This window comes from Mandrillus leucophaeus, unplaced genomic scaffold, assembly GCF_000951045.1.
Source record: "Mandrillus leucophaeus isolate KB7577 unplaced genomic scaffold, Mleu.le_1.0 Scaffold65, whole genome shotgun sequence".
Lineage (NCBI taxonomy): Eukaryota > Metazoa > Chordata > Mammalia > Primates > Cercopithecidae > Mandrillus > Mandrillus leucophaeus.
This window is the reverse complement of record NW_012107030.1, coordinates 3,845,406-3,863,271: the sequence shown is the minus strand read 5'-3', so window position 1 is coordinate 3,863,271 and position 17,866 is coordinate 3,845,406. Positions and strand designations below refer to the sequence as shown.

Here is a 17,866-nt window from a genome sequence, read left to right as displayed (position 1 = left end):
TTTTTTTGAGATGGAATCTCACTCCGTTGCCCAGGTTGGAGTGCAGTGGCATGATCTCAGCTAACTGCAGCCTCTGCCTCCCACGTTCAAGCGATTCTTGAGCCGTAGCCTGTCAGGTAGCTAGGACTACAAGCGCCTGCCACCATGCTCAGTTAATTTTTGTGTTTTTAGTAGAGGTGGAATTTCAACATGTTGGCCATGCTGGTCTCGAACTCCTGACCTCAACTCATCCACCTGCCTGGGCTTCCCAAAGTGCTGAGATTATAGGCGTGAGCCACCACGTCTGCCCCTCTATTTGAATTTTTGAAAAAATGTCTTGGCAATGAAAGTCTAAAATAACAACTAGAGATGAGAAGCAGTGAAAGACAAGAATGGCCAGAAAAAAAGTTAGTCCCAGGTCATCACAGCTAATGATTCTGGGCTGTCTCTTAAGGTGGGAGTTGTTCTAAGAGACTTTCCCAAGTAAACACTTTAAGAGACAAATAGAAACGTAACAGTCAAAGGAATTTATGGGCACCATAATCGAGGGAACACACACAGCCAGAAGGCCAAGTTTCTTCCACCCCCGATGCCTGCCTTGCCAATTTATACTCAACAAAGAAAGCAAGGTTTTAGAGGATATAGTACAACTATTTCAACCGCCAAAGACTTTTGAAGGATGGCTGTTATAGCCATTAAACAAGCAAAAAGAAATAACTCTGCCTCCTGGCCTCAAGCCATACTTCCACCTCAGTCTCCCAAGTAGTTGGGCATGCACCACCATGGCCAGCTCATTTTTGTATTTTTTGTGGAGACAGGGTCTCACTATGTTGCCAGACTGGTCTCGAACTCCCAGGCTCAAGTGATCCGCCCACCTGCCTCGGTCTCCCAAAGTGCTGAGATTATAGGCGTGAACCAATGTGCCCGGCCCAGCAGATCCAAGAGCAGAATGGTCCCAGCTGATGAGCAAACAAATTGAACCAGGATCTCAGAGAACCTGGTACAAACAACAGATGAAGAGAGTAAAAGAAACATTAAAGATATAAAGAGGACTTTGAAAGAGCAAGAACACAGAAAAAGGAGAAAAGTTTCCTTAAATTAGGAGATTTTTGTCTGCTCTAAGGAAACTGAATCCTTAGACCAAAAGGCCAAAAGACCAAAAAGAAACAAAGATGACCAAACACTCAGGTGTCTAAACACAGTCTTAGCGACAGTTTTAACTTCCTTTACTGCAAGTACGGAGAAAAATTACGTTCCCAAGGAATGAAACAGTATCTACAGAATAAGACGAAAACTAGTATCAAAAATCCTCCCCACTGTAACACTGTGTACTACAAAGAGAAGCAAAGATCTCTATTATTTCTGAAAAGATGATTTTGAACTGGCCAAATAATGAACCATCCATTGTTCAACCGTGAGAGAAAAAACTTGAGGCATACGCAAAGACATTCTGAAAACAACTGATTAAGAATCAAAAAGTACTCACAAAGGGAAAACATGATGCAGTGTAAACATACCTGAGACTAAATAATGTTTGCTAATATGGATATAAAATTTTAAGTGAATACTAAGAGGAAAGATAATATGTAATGATCTAGAAACAAAAATACCCAGTTCACTGCAATAAAATATAAGTCAAGGTATGCTCATGATTTTGTTTTGTTCTGAAAGGCAAAGGAAAGTTGTATTTTATACTTTGGAAGTTTTTTTAAAAACTTAGGAAAAAATTAATGGTGGCTGGGCAGAGTGGCTCACGCCTGTAATCGCAGCACTTTGGGAGGTTGAGGTGGGTGGATCACCTGAGGTCAGGAATTTGAGACCACCCTGGCCAACATGGTGAAATTCATCTCTACTAAAAATGCAAACATTAGCCAGGCATGGTGGCACGCGCCTGTAATCCCAGCTACTCGGGAGGCTGAGGCAGGAGAATTGCTTGAAACTGGGAGGCGGAGGTTGCAGTGAGTCGAGATAGCGCCACTGCACTCCAGCCTGGGCAACAGAGAGAGACTCTGTCCCAAAAAAAAACAAAAAAAAAAAACCTAGAAAAGTCCTTCAAGTTTGGCTTAAAGAAAAAGGAAGGGGTGCCAGGGACATAGAAGCAAATAAAAAGCTCCAAAGCAAGTGTTAGGAACAAAACCAAATACACTAGTTACCATGTTAAATGCAAGTAAATTAAACTATACTCTCCCAAAAATAGGGAAGGTGTGTGTGGGGGGCAGAGGGGGCATAAAACAGAAACAAGAGGCTGAAAATGTACAAAAGGGTGGACAAACACATTTGCAAATGCTAACTAAAAGGATAATCTCAGAAGGTAAGCTTCCTCACATTCCTAAGGAGACATTTCCATAAACTAACAAGATGCAGCAGATTTAAACAACAAAACAGCTGATTTCATGCATACACAGAACTTTGTGCCCAACAGAAAAAAACATTCATAAAAACCTGACCATGGTTTTAGAACACAAAGAAAAATGTATTATTAAATTCCAAAAACTTGTAAATCATACAGACCACATTTACTGAATACCAAGGAATTAAAATTACAAATTAGCAGTAAGAATAACCTAAACTGAAGACACATAAATAACTAGTATCAAGTCTAGGCATACAGATAAGCATTTGATACAGGTGTGGCAAAAACAGAGGAGCAGAGAAAAGGCATGCGAGACATCCTTGAGCTTTTTGAGTGAAAGGTAAGCAAGCAATACTTTAAGGGGCAAACAGGGCACCTCCCAAGCAAAAGGAAGAGCGTGCAGACAGATGCCACAGACACAGAATAAAGCAGAAAACTTGCTCTCCAATGGTTGGAGCACAGGTGACTAAGAAGAAAATAGTGTCAGACGAAACTGATGAAAACGGCAGCAACACAAAAGACTGCTAAGGCGTGTTTTAAAACCTTTGGCTCTCAGTAATGAGTATCAACCAATGAAAGGTCTGAAACCCAACAGCAGGCACAGTGATCACACATGCTGTATTATGAAAAATCAAGCAGGCCACAACGTAGAGGAAGGTCTGAAGCTGGAGGAAGATGATGAGGGAGACTAGTAAGTAGACCAACAAGTACTGCTGGCCACCAAACACGTCTTTACCTCCCAAGGAGCTACAGAACTCATCATCCTCTAAATTCACGATGACGTCTTTTTTTATCCCCGAGACAGTCTTGCTCTGTCACCCAGGCTCGAGTGCAGTGGTGCGATCTTGGCTCACTGCAACCTCCGCCTCCTGGGTTCAAGCAATTCTCCTGCCTCAGCCTCCTGAGTAGCTGGGATTACACGAGCCGCCACCGCGCCTGGCTAATTTTTGTATTTTTAGTAGAAACAGGGTATCACCATGTTGGTCAGACTGGTCTAGAACTCCTGACCTCGCAATCCGCATGCCTCGGCCTGCCAAAGTGCTGGGATTACAGGCATGAGCCACCACGCCCAGTCAGACGATGTCGTCTTTCAAGGAACTCAGCAACAGTCCCTCTTCTGTAGCAAACTCAGCAGTGCCATGGACAAAACTTTCATGACACGCACACGCAAAAGTATGCTTAACCCTATAAAATTCCATCTTTGCTAAGACAAGTATAATTCTGTCCCCCTTAGGTGACTTCTGTTCTTTGGGAAGAGAAAACTACCACATTAAAAAGAGAGGTGAACATGGGGTGGGTGCGGTGGCTCGCACCTGCAATCCCAGCACTTTGGGAAGCCGAGGCAAGCAGATCGTTTGAGGTCAGGAATTCAAGACCAACCTGGCCAACATGGTGAAACCATGTTTCTAATTTTAGTAGAAAATTTTGTGTTTTCTACTAAAAATACAAAAATTAGCCAGGCATAGTGTTGGGTGCCTATAATTCCAACTACTCGGAAGGCTGACGCAGGAGAATGGCTTGAACCTGGGAGGCAGAGGTTGCAGGGAGCCGACAGAGAGATCATACCACTGCACTCCAGCCTCGGCAATGAAGTGAGACTCTGTCTCAGAAAAAAAAAAAAACAGAGAGAGAGAGAGAGAGAGATGTGAAAATAACTGATTTAAATACATTTACATCAGTATCATGGAAGAGAACTGAGTAATAAAAATACATCACAATTACAAAAATCAGCCAGGTATAGTGGCATGCGCCTGTAATCTCAGCTACTCAGGAGGCTGAGACACAAGAATCACTTGAATCCGGAGGCTGAGACTGCACCACTGCACTCCAGTCTGGGCAACCTGGGTGACAGAGCAAGACTGTGTCTCAACCAAAAAAAAAAAAAAAAAATAACATTAAAACAAAATAAAATCAATAAACCCTATACTCACCTTTCTAGAGAGTGAACTATCGCCAAGTCTTCTCTCTTCCTCTCTACGACGTTCTCGTTCTTCAATTTCCAACTCCCTTTGGCGTTTTTTCCTTTCCACTTCTTCTAATTTCTTCACCCGCTCCTGATACTCTCGTAGCTCTTCCTCGCGTTTTGCTCGTTCAGCGCGCTCTCTCTCTTCCCGCTCTAGACCATTGATTAGGTTACTAAGTGTGCCTCCCAGCCATATCTTCCCCCTAATGCTAGTTCTACTTTTCTGGTATTAAACAGGTAGCATAATGTACAAGTAAAAGAATTTAAAAATAGTTTGTAATCAGCTACATGACAGAACACAGTCAATAAAACAAGTACTACACCCCTCAACTATAGTTTTGTAATAAGATACTAGAATTCCTGAGCAATCTGGGATTCCAGATACAGCATCATTTAACAGCCATCATCTGGAATGTATTCCTCAATAAATGTTAATACACAGAACATGGTGATAAAAAACAAAAAGTATTAATTTTTAAAAGAACATCAAATGTGTGGGGAAATGTTGGTAGATGATGTAACAACTTCACATACAGCAAACTGGGTTCTGAGATCCAGTTAATTACAGTGCTAAAAGGCCAATTACCTTGATTCCTGTATTTTCTACATAAGATGACTAAAAACTAGATCTAACACCAACCTTGCATTAGCACCCCTCCAATCCTTTTCAACCTGTGTACCTTTTAGCATTTGTTCTTCTGCCCTTCTTTGCTCCTCCTCTTCTTTTTCTCTATAATATGTTATTCTGCGTTCTTCTTTACGTTGCCTTTTCCGTTCTTCCAATCGATTATGCCTTTCTTCTGCTAATCGCTCTTCAAACTGTTTAAGTTTTTCCTGCAGTCAAGGTAACCCCCAACCCAAAAAGGACACATTTCGTCAAGAGCAACAAACTAGCAGAAAGCTATTAGGTTTACAAAAGACTCTCAAGTAACTTCCAAATGACCACTAACTTGTTAGCAGGCCGAATTTTAAAAAATTTAAATTGTTGATATTATCTACATCCAGTGGGTTTATCTTTATACAAAATAAATTCAATGATCAAATTAGAACCTAAGCCTGGGACATTTTGATCTAGTTTTTTTATTTCTAACAAAAACAGTACACAAAACTTGTATTAAACTGTGCGTTCAACTTTCACCTTTAGAACAATTTCTTTAGGTGACTGTTTTGCTTACAAAATATTATCCAAAAAGTTCTACTATTATTTGAATGACCGTTATACATAGTAATTCAAGACAGAATATACCAATTTGTTAAGGGAGAACACTTCAGCCAATACTAGAAAGCTCACGAATCAACATTTCCTAAAAATCAGCAAGCTCACCTCATAAACAGACTGCCGTGCAGCTTTGAGTCGCATTACAAATAAATCTCTGTCTTCAAGCATTCGTGACATTCGATTCTTATGTTCAAGAGCCTTTTCACGTTCTAGCTGCATTGTAGTAATCTGCAAGTACAAAATACAGTGAAATTTCAAAGCATCACTTTTTTTTACTCATCAACCCCAAATTACTGACAAATACTCTTGAAAAATTAGAAGCTGCTTCATTGCCCCTTCTATCATGCCATAAAAAAAGCATTAACTACCATCCATGTCAACAGGTCCCCAGAAGACAACTAGGGGCAAGAGGTAGACAAAGTAATCCTGAGGCATTTAGGAGAGACAGTTTTTATTTAGCCCCATGACACCAGGAACTTTATAAAGGAAAAAGTATGATATACGGACACACCTTGGAGGCACTGCAGGTTTGGTTCTAGACCACCACAATAAAGAAAATATTGCAATAAAGCAAGTAACACAGATTTTTTGGTTATCCGACGCATATAAAAGTTTACAATCTATCAAAGTATACAACAGCATGTCTAAAACACCAATGTACAAACTTTAATTTTAAAATACTGTAAGTGGGATGCAGTAGTACGCTGAGGCAAGAGAATCACTTGAGCCCAGCAGTGCAAGATCAGCCTGGACAATATGGTGAGACTCCTGTTCTCAAAGAAAACAAAAAATACTTTATTCCTAAAAAATGCTAGTGATCACCTGAGCCTTCAATGAGTCATCATCTTTTTGCTAGTGGAGTCTTGCCCCAATGTTGACAACTATTGACTGATCAGAGTGGCGGGTACTAAAGGATGAGGTGACTATGGTAATTTCTTAAAATAGGTAACAATGAAGTTTGCCACACCAATTGCAACCTCTTACAAAAGATTTATCTAGCATGTGGCTAGATAAATGACAGTTTTTAACTTAAGAGTAGAATTTCAATTTGATCCAATCCTCTCAAACCCTGTTGCTGCTTTATCAACTACACTTATGGAATATTCTAAATCCTTTGTTGTCAGGTCAACAATGTTCATAGCATTTTCACCAGGAGATTTCAAGAAACCACTTACTTTGCTCATCCATAAGAAGCAACTCCTCACCCAGTTAAGCTTTATCAAGAGATTGCAGCAATTCAGTCACATCTTCAGGTTATAGTCTTTGTTTTTTGTGGGTTTTTTTTTTTTTTTTTTGAGACAGGGTCTGTCTCTGTCACCCAAGCACTGGAGTGCAATGGCACCATCTCAGTTCACTGCAACCTCCACATCCTCCCACCTCAGCCTCCCAAGCAGCTAGAACTGCAGGCACACTCCACCACACCTGGCTAATTTTCCTATGTTTTTGTAGAGACAAGTTTTCACCATGTTGCCCAGGCTGGTCTCCAACTCCTGGACTCATGCAATCTGCCTACCTCAGTCTCCCAAAGAACTGGGATTAGAGGTGTGAGCTACCCCACCCAGCGTATACATCTAACTCTACTTCTCTTGCTGTTTTCACCACATCTGCAATTATTTTCTCCACACTACTCATGTACCCCTCCAAGTCATCCATGAGGCTTGGAATCAACTTCTTCCAAACTCTTGCTAATGTTGATATTTTGACCTCCTCCCACAAATCACAAATGGTCTTAATGGCATCTGGAATGAAGAATTCCTTCCAGCAGGTTTGCAATGTACTTTGCCCAGATCCATCAAAGGAATCACTATGGCAGCTACAGTCTTATGAAATATATTTCTTAAATAATAAGACTCAAAAGACAAAAGTTATTCCTAGATCTATGGGGTGCAGAATGCATACTGTGTTAACAGGCATGAATACAAACATTAATCTCTTTTATACATCCCCATCAGAGCTGTCATATGATCAGATGCATTGTCAATGAGCAGCAATATTCTGAAAACTTTCTTTTTTTGAGCAGTAGGTCTCAACAGGGGGCTTAAAATATTCAGCAAACCATGCTATTAACAGATATGCTGTCATTCAGACTTTGTTCTTTCATGCACAGACCACAGAAAGGATAGATGCAGCATAATTCTTACGGACCCTAGGATTTTTGGAATGATGAGAATTGGCCTCAACTTCCAGTTAGCAGCTGCATTAACCCCTAAACAGTGAGCATACCCTTCAATGCTCTGAAGCTCGGCACTGCCTTCTCTCTACATATGAAAGACCTAGTTTGGCCATCTTCTTCCAACAGAAGGTCGTTTCATCTACCCTGAAAATCTATTGGCTGGGCACCATGGCTGACCCCCGTAATCCCAACACTTTGGGAGGCTGAGGCAGGCAAACTGCTTGACTTCCAGAGTTTGAGACCAGCCTGGGAAGCCTGGCGAAACCCCATCTCCACTAAAAATACAAAAAAAAAAAAAAAAAAATGCTGGCATGGTGGTTCACGCCTGTGGTCCCAGCTACTCAGGAGGCTGAACTTGGCACTTGAGTCCAGGGGGTAGACGTTGTAGGGAGCTGAGGTCGCGCCACTGCACTCCAGCCTGGGTGATACAGCGAGATCCTGTCTCTCAAAACAGCAAGAAAATCTCTTGTTCAGTGTAGCCATCTTCATCAACTATCTCAGCGAAATTTTCTGAATAACTTGCTATAGCTCCTCCATCAGCACTTGCTGCTTCACATTGTACTTTCATGTTATAAAAACAGTTTTCCTTAAACCTTATGAACCAACTTTTGCTAGCTTCATACTTTCCTTCTGCAGCTTCCCTTATTTATTTATATATATAGATATATATTTATACATTTATTGATACAGAGTCTCCCTCGGTTGCCCAGGCTGGAGCGTAGTGGCGCAATCTCAGCTCACTGAAACCTCTGCCTCCCAGGTTCATGCAAGTCTCCTGCCTCAGCCTCCTGAGTGTCTGGGATTACAGGTGTCCACCACCACGCCCGGCTAATGTTTGTATTTTTAATTGAGATGGGGTCTTACCATGTTGGCCAGGCTGGTCTCAAACTCCTAACCTCAAGTGATCCGCCCACCTTGACCTCCCAAAGTCCTGAGATTACAGACGTGAGCCACCGGGCCCCGCCTTTTGCAGCTTTCTAACCACTCTCAGCCTTTGTAGTATTAACTGTTGAGCGTTAGAGCCTTGCTCTGGATTAGGCTTGGCTGAAGGGAATGTTGTGGCTAGTTTGATCCAGACCAATGAAACTTTTTCCATATCAGCAATAAAGGCTGTTTCACTTTCTCACTGTTTATGTGTTCACTGGAGTAGCATTTTTAATGTCAAAAACTTTTCCTTTGCATTCACAACTTGATTAGTTCAAGTGGCCTAGCTTTCAACATGCCTTCCTCACTAAGCTTAATCATTTCTAGCATTTGATTTAAAGTGAGAGACAGGCAACTCTTCTATTCACTCGAACACTTAAAAGCCATTGTGGGATTGTTAATTAGCCTAATTTCAATATTATGTCTCAGGAGCCAAGCATATAGTGGCTCACGCCTATAATCCCAGCACTTTGGGAGGCTGAGGCGGGCGGAACACTTCAGGTCAGGAGCTCAAGACCAGCCCAGCCAACATGGTGACCCCGTCTCCACTGAAAACACACTTGGGATGTTGAGGACGGAGAATCACTTGATCCTGGGGGGCAGAGGTTGCAGTGCGCCAAGACTGCACCACTGCACTCCAGCCTGGGCAACAGAATGAAACTCTGTCTCGAATAAATAAATAAATAAATATATATATAAAAAAATAAAAATATGTCTCAGGGAATAATAGGAAGGCTCAAGGACAGGGAGAGAGAGTCAGGGAATGGCCAGTCAGTAGAACAGTTAGAAGAGACACAACATTTACAGATTAAGTTCGCCGCCTTATATGAGTGTGGTTCGTGGCACCCCAAAATAATTACAACAGTAACATCAAAGATCACTGATCACTATAACAAATATAATAATGAAAAAGTATGAAATACTTTGAGAATTACCAAAATGTGACAGAGACATGAAATGAACACATGCTGTTGGAAAAATGGTGTCAACAGACTTGCTCAATACAAGGTTACCACAAACTTTTAATGTGTAAAAGAAAAAATAAGAATAAAAATAGTAATATGGGGGGGCTGGAGGAGGCATGGTGGCTCACACCCATAATCACAGCACTTTGGGAGGCCCAGCCAGGAGATTCGCTTGAGCCCAGGACTGTGAGACCTGCCTGGGTAACAACACAAAAGCACAATAAAGTGAAGCACAATAAAACGAGGTTTGCCTATATATAATAAAATAAAATAATAAATATGACATGGTAACACCAAACACCATGGTTTAATTTTTAAAGGCATTTTAATCAATGCAAGATGATATATGGCTATTTCCTTTCTGCCCTATGTGAAAAAACGGAAGGCTCCAAATCAACCCAATTTGGTCTGCAGCACTTTTCTAATTAGTTTTTAATATTTACATGTTAAGAGAATTATCACAAAAATTCCAACTTCTCCTGAAAAAATGGGAAGAGCTGGCAATCCTAGGTCCATTAATCTCCAGGTGACAACATTCAGATAAAACCAAGAAAAGGCTGCATTCTATTACATTCTACACCAATGTTTGTCTCCTGCTTATGGTTACTTTTTTAAACCAGACCTGTTCACTCACTTTTACTACATATTTGGTGCCATAAGCATTTGTAAACCCTGCTTTTGTATCAAGTAAATATAATATACACTATAAATTAACAAAACTATGGAATGACCTGTTTAGTCACAAAAGACCACATAGTACACAATTCCATTTATATAAAATGTCCAGAAGCAGCAAATCTAAAGGAGTAGTTTAGCAGTTGCCTAGGGCTGGGGTGGTAGGAAAGAATAGGGATGACTATTGCTAATGGTTTAGAACTTCTTTTTGAGATATGTTTTAAAATTAGATTGTGGAGATGGCTGCACAATTCTGCAAGTAAACTGAAAACTATGAGTTGTATAAACATGCCATACAATTTACCCATTTAAAGTGTACATAAAGCAGTTTTTTGTAAAATGGGCTTTTCAGTTGTCCTTTGTTTTCCAAGTTTCGTTTGTAATCTCTATCGTGAAATGTTCCATCTTTCTACCAATCTGTTCATAGGCAGCCATTAGAGCACCATTTCTAGCAGAAGAATACAAAATAAAGCAATTCTGAATGCTTGGTTCCATCACTGGCAGAGGATTTAATTACAATCTAAAAATATTACAATTAAATTAAAAACTTACTCTTTCTTCCTCTTGTTGCTCCCACAGATCCATGTCTTTAATTCTCTGTTCCTCGTAAGCGCTCTTTATCAAAGGAATTTCTTCCAAACGTTTGGCTCTTTCAAAATAGTCAATCTGAATGACACGATAACACATGTAGTTTTTAAAAATCTCTTAACTTGGTATGTTAAAGGTTTACCAATCCTTTCATTTACCTTCTTTTCTTGATTCTTTAGGCGTTCCTGAAGTTCTTTCTTTTCTTTCTCCAGTTGTTCAACCTGTTTAGCCATGATAAAATCTGGATCCAATTCCTCAAGGTCCTAAAAGGTAATACAAATGCACAATTGTTAACAAGGATAAACAAGCAATGCCTAACATAACTCACTGCTTTCTAGAATAAAATCCTAAATTGCTTTCATTGTTACAATGGATGATAATTTAGGAAATGTAAAAACATCATACAATAGCCTTATTTCCACTTGACCACAAGGAAAAAATTATCCATACATCTTTTTCTCACTCCTCCAACCTACATCTACCCACATTCTACTAAACAGGGTAAGCAAACCTAATCAGAAAACCCAGAATCTGAAATGCTACAAATTTTAAAGCTTTCTGACCACCAACATGGTGCCACAAGTGTAAAATTCCACAACTGACCCAGGTGACAGGTCAGTAAAAATGCATTAAAACTTTGTTTCACGCACAAAATTATGTAAAATAGTGTATAAAATTACTTTCAGGCTACGTGTATAAGATGTCTATGAAACAGGCCTTGTGTGGTGCGTCGCACCTGTAATCCCAGCAATTTGGGAGGCTGAGGCAGGTAGATCACTTGAGGTCAGGAGCTGAAGACCAGCCAGGCCAACATGGTGAAACCCCATCTCTACAAAAAACACAAGATCTAGCCAGGCGTGGTGGCACACCCCTATAATCCTGGCTACTTGGGAGGCAGAGGCTAGAGAATTGCTTGAACCTGGGAGGCAGAAGTTGCAGTGAGCCAGTATCATACCACTGTACTCCAACCTGGGCAACAGAGTGAGACTGTCTCCCACACAGAAAAAAAAAAAAAAAAAAAAAAAAGTTTTTTTTTTTTTTTTTTTTTTTTTTGAGACGGAGTCTCACTCTGTCCCCCTGGCTGGAGTGCAGTGGCCGGATCTCAGCTCACTGCAAGCTCCGCCTCCCGGGTTCAGGCCATTCTCCTGCCTCAGCCTCCCAAGTAGCTGGGACTACAGACGCCCGCCACCTCGCCGGGCTAGTTTTTTTTGTATTTTTTAGTAGAGACGGGGTTTCACTGTGTTAGCAAAAAAAAGTCTTATAAAACAAATTAATTTCGTGTTTAGACTTTACTCCAATCCCCAAAATATCTCATTATATATACATGCAAATATTCCAAAATCCAAAAAAATCCAAAATCTGAAAGGTATCTGCTCTCAAGCATTGTAGGTAAGGGATATGCAACCTGTTCTGTGATTAATATATAGTAGTTAAAACTGCACAGAGCAGGCCGGGTGCGGTGACTCACTCCTGTAATCCCAGCCCTTTGGGAGGCTGAGGCAGGCAGGTCACCTGAGGTCAGGAGTTCGAGACCAGCTTGGCCATCGTGGTGAAAAGCTGTCTCTACTAAAAATACAAAAAATTAGCTGGGTGTGGTGGCAGGTGCCTGCAATGCCAGCTACTTGGGAGATTGAGGCAGCAGAATTACTTGAAGTTGCAGTGAGCCGAGATCACATCACTGTACTCCAGCCTGGGCGACAAGAGACTCCGTCTCAAAAAAACAAACACAAAACTTCCCAGAGCAATAAACATATGCTTACTCACAGATTTAGTCATGACCAGCTGTACCAAAATGTGTGAAATAACTCAACAAGCCAACAAATGGTACAGGACTATGGTTCTAAGAGTACAAAATACCTGGATAAAACTAGCTTTTTAATGACTGAAATGCTACATACTTCAATGTCAATATCTTTGAATGCTTTGGCACCCAGTTCTGTTTTCTTGATCTGCTCCAAACGCTCTCGAACAGTTTTCTTTTTGATTTGTTCATGTTCCTGTAAGATACGCTCCTTCTCTCTCTCCTTCGCTTCCTGGCGCAGCCTCTCTTCCTCAGCCTTCCGTACTTTCTGGAGTTCAGCTTCCCTCTGTTCCAATTCTTCTTTCTCACGCTGAATATTCAGACTCTCAAGGCGCTCTTTTCTTTCCTCAATTGTCTGGCGGCGAGCCAGGATTCGCTGGTGCTCTTTTCGTGAATTTTTAAGGTATGCAGTAACAGCCAACTGATGCTGTTCTTCTTTCTCTTGCTTCAAAACCAAATGAATTTTTTAAATGACCAAAACTAACATCCTCTGGTATTAGACATTAAAGAAATTACAAAATAATCCTGATGCATTTTCTATGTATCTGCATTTGATAATGGAAGATGACACTATTCAAGCTGTTTGTTTTCAGTATCAAATGCTATGGTGTTGCTCCTACTCAGTCTTTTAATAGCAATGACGCAGCTAAAGAAGCTCTCCTAGCTAAGACAACTTTTCACTGCACCAAACCTACCTTAGGTGTTCATTAACAGAGCTCACAAACAAGAAATAACTTGTTACAGGTAGTGGCTCACGCCTGTAATCCCAGCACTTTTGGGAGGCCAAGGTGGGTGGATCACTTGAGGCCAGGAGTTTTGAGACCAGCATGGCCAACATGGTGAAACCCCATCTCTACTAAGAATACAAAACATTAGCTGGGCACGTGGTACGTGCCTGTAGTCCCAGCTACACAGGAGGCTGAGGCACAAGAATTGCTTGAACTCAGGAGGTGGACACTGCAGTGAGCCGAGATGGTGTCACTGCACCCCAGCATGGGTGACAGAGTGAGACTCCATCTCAAACAACAACAAAAAAAAAAAAAAGAAAGAAAGAAAGAAAGAAGCAGGAGGGAAAAATCCACTCACTGTACTTCACTATTTGAGGAATCCTATGTCTACTCTGCTGTTTCTGTAACATAATCCACACTTTTACATTACCTACACAGAGAAGTATTTTATTCGACGGAAGAAAGCTCAATGATTTGTGTATTTGATCAAATAACAAAACTACCAAGTACAATTCTATAGGAAATATATCATAAATCCCTTCTCTCAGATATTGTCTCAAACCTCTTTGTGAAAGACATGGCCAAAGAGTCCCTCAAAACTTCTGGGATTTATTTCCCCGGGAAGATGCATACCAGTATATGAGCTGGTTTAATGACTTCAAGTGCTTTTGCAAGTACTGAGGACATGGCTGTCAGCTGATTTCTTATCTGCTCTGAAGGCATGCTTTGCAAATGAGGACCAATCGGAGCATCTTCTCGAGTAGCATAATTCAAATCAGATCCAAAACTCAGGGTCCGAGAAGTGTGATCAATACGAACCTTAAAAATTAAATTATCAATGGTTAAATCCATAAGTAAGCATGAAGTCAAAAAGTAACAGAAGAACGTCATATACAAAAGCTGGAAAAGTTCACTCAGTAAACTTTAAAATGGTATCACTGTACCAAAAGCCGAGAAACAAAAGATACGTGTTTTTCTAGTCCTCAAGGGCCTTCCCCTATCTCCTTACAGCACATACCTACCTGCAAGTCGCAATGCCTGGCTGCGTCTACTATGGCCCGTTCCAGTTGGAAAGCATCAACGAAAGGAACCAGAGACGTCAAACGAGAAAACTCAATGCTCTGATAAATCTGTGACACCTGCATAGAAAACATAGGGTTAATAACACGAGTCACTATTTATTCAGCACTTTTTATGTGCAATCTCATGACAGTCATGGGAAGTAGAAATTATGCCAGAGAATTTATGTTAGCAGTACATTGTCAAAGCCAGAATGCTAATCCCAGACTATCAACTCTAAACCCCATGCTTTGAGAACCATTACCATACTATTCTCAAACCTATAATCTTTTCAAATCCTAGTTGTCATAAAACAAAAAAGCCTAAAAACCTGCTACTTACCGAATATATTTAAACACTTCTTATAGAATTTTTGTCTGAAGGAGAACTGGCAGCATTACTTTTTATAGTTATACTGCTAATTAGCCTTCAATTATTTGTATAGCACATAAGAAATAACACTGCTCACATATACAGAAGAAAGCAGGTCAATGACATGTGCACAAATACTGAGATGAAAATATAATAAAAGGCCCTCCTTCCCAAATGAAACAAATGGAAAACAAAATGGGAGCACTTACTTAAGCCCCTGGACTAAAATAAATGAAAAGGCTGTCTTATTCACTCACAGTGGGAGGATCTATTAATCCAGGCTTCTGAATATCTATTAAAGCTTTAAATCCATAAACACTATGACTAATTCCACTTCTTATGCCACGGAAAGTAATAGAAGTGTGCAAAGATACATGTATGAAAGATGATCAATGCTACAAGACTTCTAACAAGAAAAAAAAAAATCTAATAATATAGGTTTTCATCAAGAGAGTCTGAATAAATACACCACGGTACCTTAAATGGAATAAGGTAGCCCGTACATTACTAACAAGGAAAAATGCCCAAAGACAGTGTTTGACCAAAAAAAAAAAAGTGCATTACAAAATACGTGAATATAATAACTCTGATTTTCAAATTAATAAATAGACTAATTTTTGGCAGGGGCAGAACATGGGGAGGTTCTCACTTCCTAGGCAGTTCTAGATTTTTCCAGTTTTTCGTTTCATGATGAGCACATACTATCAAGGAAATTCCAGTTCTTCCACAAAGCACTTTACTTTTACCTGCTGTAGAAGGCGGAGGATGGTGTTGTTCTGCAGTTGTGGCACATACTGTTGCAATTCCGGCTCCTTTTCAGGTTGTTCCCTAACCCAATTTAGAACCTATAAAATTCATTAAGTTGAAAGAGAAGCATACTTTCTACATAATAGATACTAAAACATCTAAATCTCTTTCAGTTTTTTTAATATACAAAAACATCATCCAATGCAAAGAAATACAAAATGTATCATGAAGCTACTGATACTTGTTTGAAGGTGACTGGCAGCAATGGCTAAATTAGTCATGCTGCTAATTAACCTCCAAATGTTTGTTTAGCACATCAGAAATATCTTTCCTCTTGAAATAAAGAAAAAAGATAATGAAATGTGCCCTGAATTCCAACACATAGGACAAAACTTCTCTCTTAACAAGTATCAATACAACCCAAAACTGCAATAAGGCCAACTGTGTGGTAACAACCAAAACTAAAATACAAAGGCTTACCTTTGTGACTCGCTCACAGAGTTTTAACGGGTTAAATTCCACTTCAAGCCAATTGTAAAGGTCTTTCACTTCTGGGACAACATATTGTAGTACATTAAATCTGACCTACAGTAAGCAAAACAAAAGATGTAACTGCCAAAGGAAATTTTCCAACTAAAATTCTGAACTTAGTATAAATGATAGCATTGGAAATCTGGAAAACGATTTAAAAAATCACCAAGCCTCAATCTCCTCTAAATTTACCAAAAATGAAGCCCAAGGTACAACTATGCTGGGTCTCTTGCCCCACGCTATGCACACTAACCTACAGTGAAAAGCCCCACAGGTATGCAAAAAGGAAACTCTAAAAAACACAACCACAACCAATTAAATATTCACAAAGACAACTACTGTGGTCAATGGAATATTTTATTACCAATAACAAGGAAAATACCGGAATTTTACTTTTATATACATTGTCACACAAAAATAATCACGACAGCACTATTTCTAATAGCTCCAAACTGGGGAGAATTCACATACTCATCAATAGGATAGTGCTGTGTTCATAAAATAAACAAAAATGCTCAAAAAAGAACAACTCCATAGAACACATGAATAAATCTCACAGACGTAACGGTGAGAAAAAGAATTTCACATATCACTCCATTTATATAGACTTCAATTTTACCATGGAATATGTCATTTTTTAGGAACTGTTAACTCAAGGACAGAATAACTGCTGGGACAGAGCAAAGCACAGAAGTGTGCACCCATAGAGAGTGGGTAACAAAACCGAGGCAAATGTTGGCAGATCACATCCCCAAGTCAGGAGGGCGCCCACACACGTGAGCACTCAGGGCTAGGGTTAACTCTAATGTAAAATGGGTACAAGACTGACACCATTCTAACACTTCCCCCTTATAAGCATCCATTTATCTTGACTGCAATAAGGTGTGGTATATGCATACAAATAAAATTCCCTAACTTGGAATCTACCTTTAAGAGGAAAAAAAAAAAATTTAACAGCTCTAATTTCATTCCTATCAAGTTATTTTAGATTATTCATGTAGCTCCCCTTCCAAATAGGGAATGTGAAAGGTTGCCATAATCTACTAAATTATATTTCTCACTAAAATACACAATTGGTTTACTTTCTGATTTAAAAGTCACTCTTAGGAATGTTTGAGTCTTTTCCTGAGATAAGGGAATCACTCTGTCTCACAAATTTGGTGATGGAAGCCTAACGCTCAGGTATTGACCTTGGATATATGGTCAACTCAAGAAGTTGATAAATGCCTCTTGGTAGTCAGCTAATCCATTCACGTGACACTAACGGGTATCCTCCTAAAAGTTTACACTCTATGGGCACAATGAGGACCCTAATCTAGACGCCCTAGCTGCCGGTCCAATGCTACCCATGAGTGATCACTGATTGACTTGCTCACAGACCTTTAGTGGCTTAAATTCTACTTCCGGACAATTGTAAAGGTCTTTCGCTTCTGGGACAACATATTGCAGTATATTAAATCTAAGTCTAAGAGATCATCTTTTTTTTTTTTTTTGAGATGGAGTCTCGGTCTGTCACCCAGGCTAGAGTGCAGTGGCACGATCTCAGCTCACTGCAACCTCTACCTCCCAGGTTCAAGCGATTCTCCTGCCTCAGCCTCCCGAGTAACTGGGATTACACGCACGCACCGCCATGCCCAGCTAATTTTTTTTTTTTTTTTTTTTTTTTTTAGTAGAGACGGGGTTTCACCGTATTAGCCAAGCTGGTTTCGAACTCCTGACCTGAAGTGATCCACCCGCCTTGGCCTCCCAAAGTGCTAGGATTAAAGATGTGAGCCACCACGCCTGGCCG

General features: G+C 40.2%; 1 protein-coding gene across 2 annotated transcripts in view; it reads right to left on the bottom strand.

Moving 5' to 3' along the window:
• EIF3A (eukaryotic translation initiation factor 3, subunit A) overlaps positions 1-17,866 on the bottom strand; it is a 41,422-nt gene that overhangs the window by 12,652 nt on the left and 10,904 nt on the right. For both annotated transcript variants that reach the window (XM_012001103.1, XM_012001104.1), the window contains exons 7-16: positions 16,027-16,131; positions 15,546-15,644; positions 14,391-14,507; positions 14,002-14,187; positions 12,738-13,085; positions 10,998-11,102; positions 10,804-10,917; positions 5,620-5,742; positions 4,976-5,129; positions 4,264-4,448 (exon numbers count right to left, since the gene is read on the bottom strand). In XM_012001103.1, the coding sequence (XP_011856493.1) occupies positions 4,264-4,448; positions 4,976-5,129; positions 5,620-5,742; positions 10,804-10,917; positions 10,998-11,102; positions 12,738-13,085; positions 14,002-14,187; positions 14,391-14,507; positions 15,546-15,644; positions 16,027-16,131 (1,536 nt within the window). The remainder of the gene's footprint in view (positions 1-4,263; positions 4,449-4,975; positions 5,130-5,619; positions 5,743-10,803; positions 10,918-10,997; positions 11,103-12,737; positions 13,086-14,001; positions 14,188-14,390; positions 14,508-15,545; positions 15,645-16,026; positions 16,132-17,866) is intronic.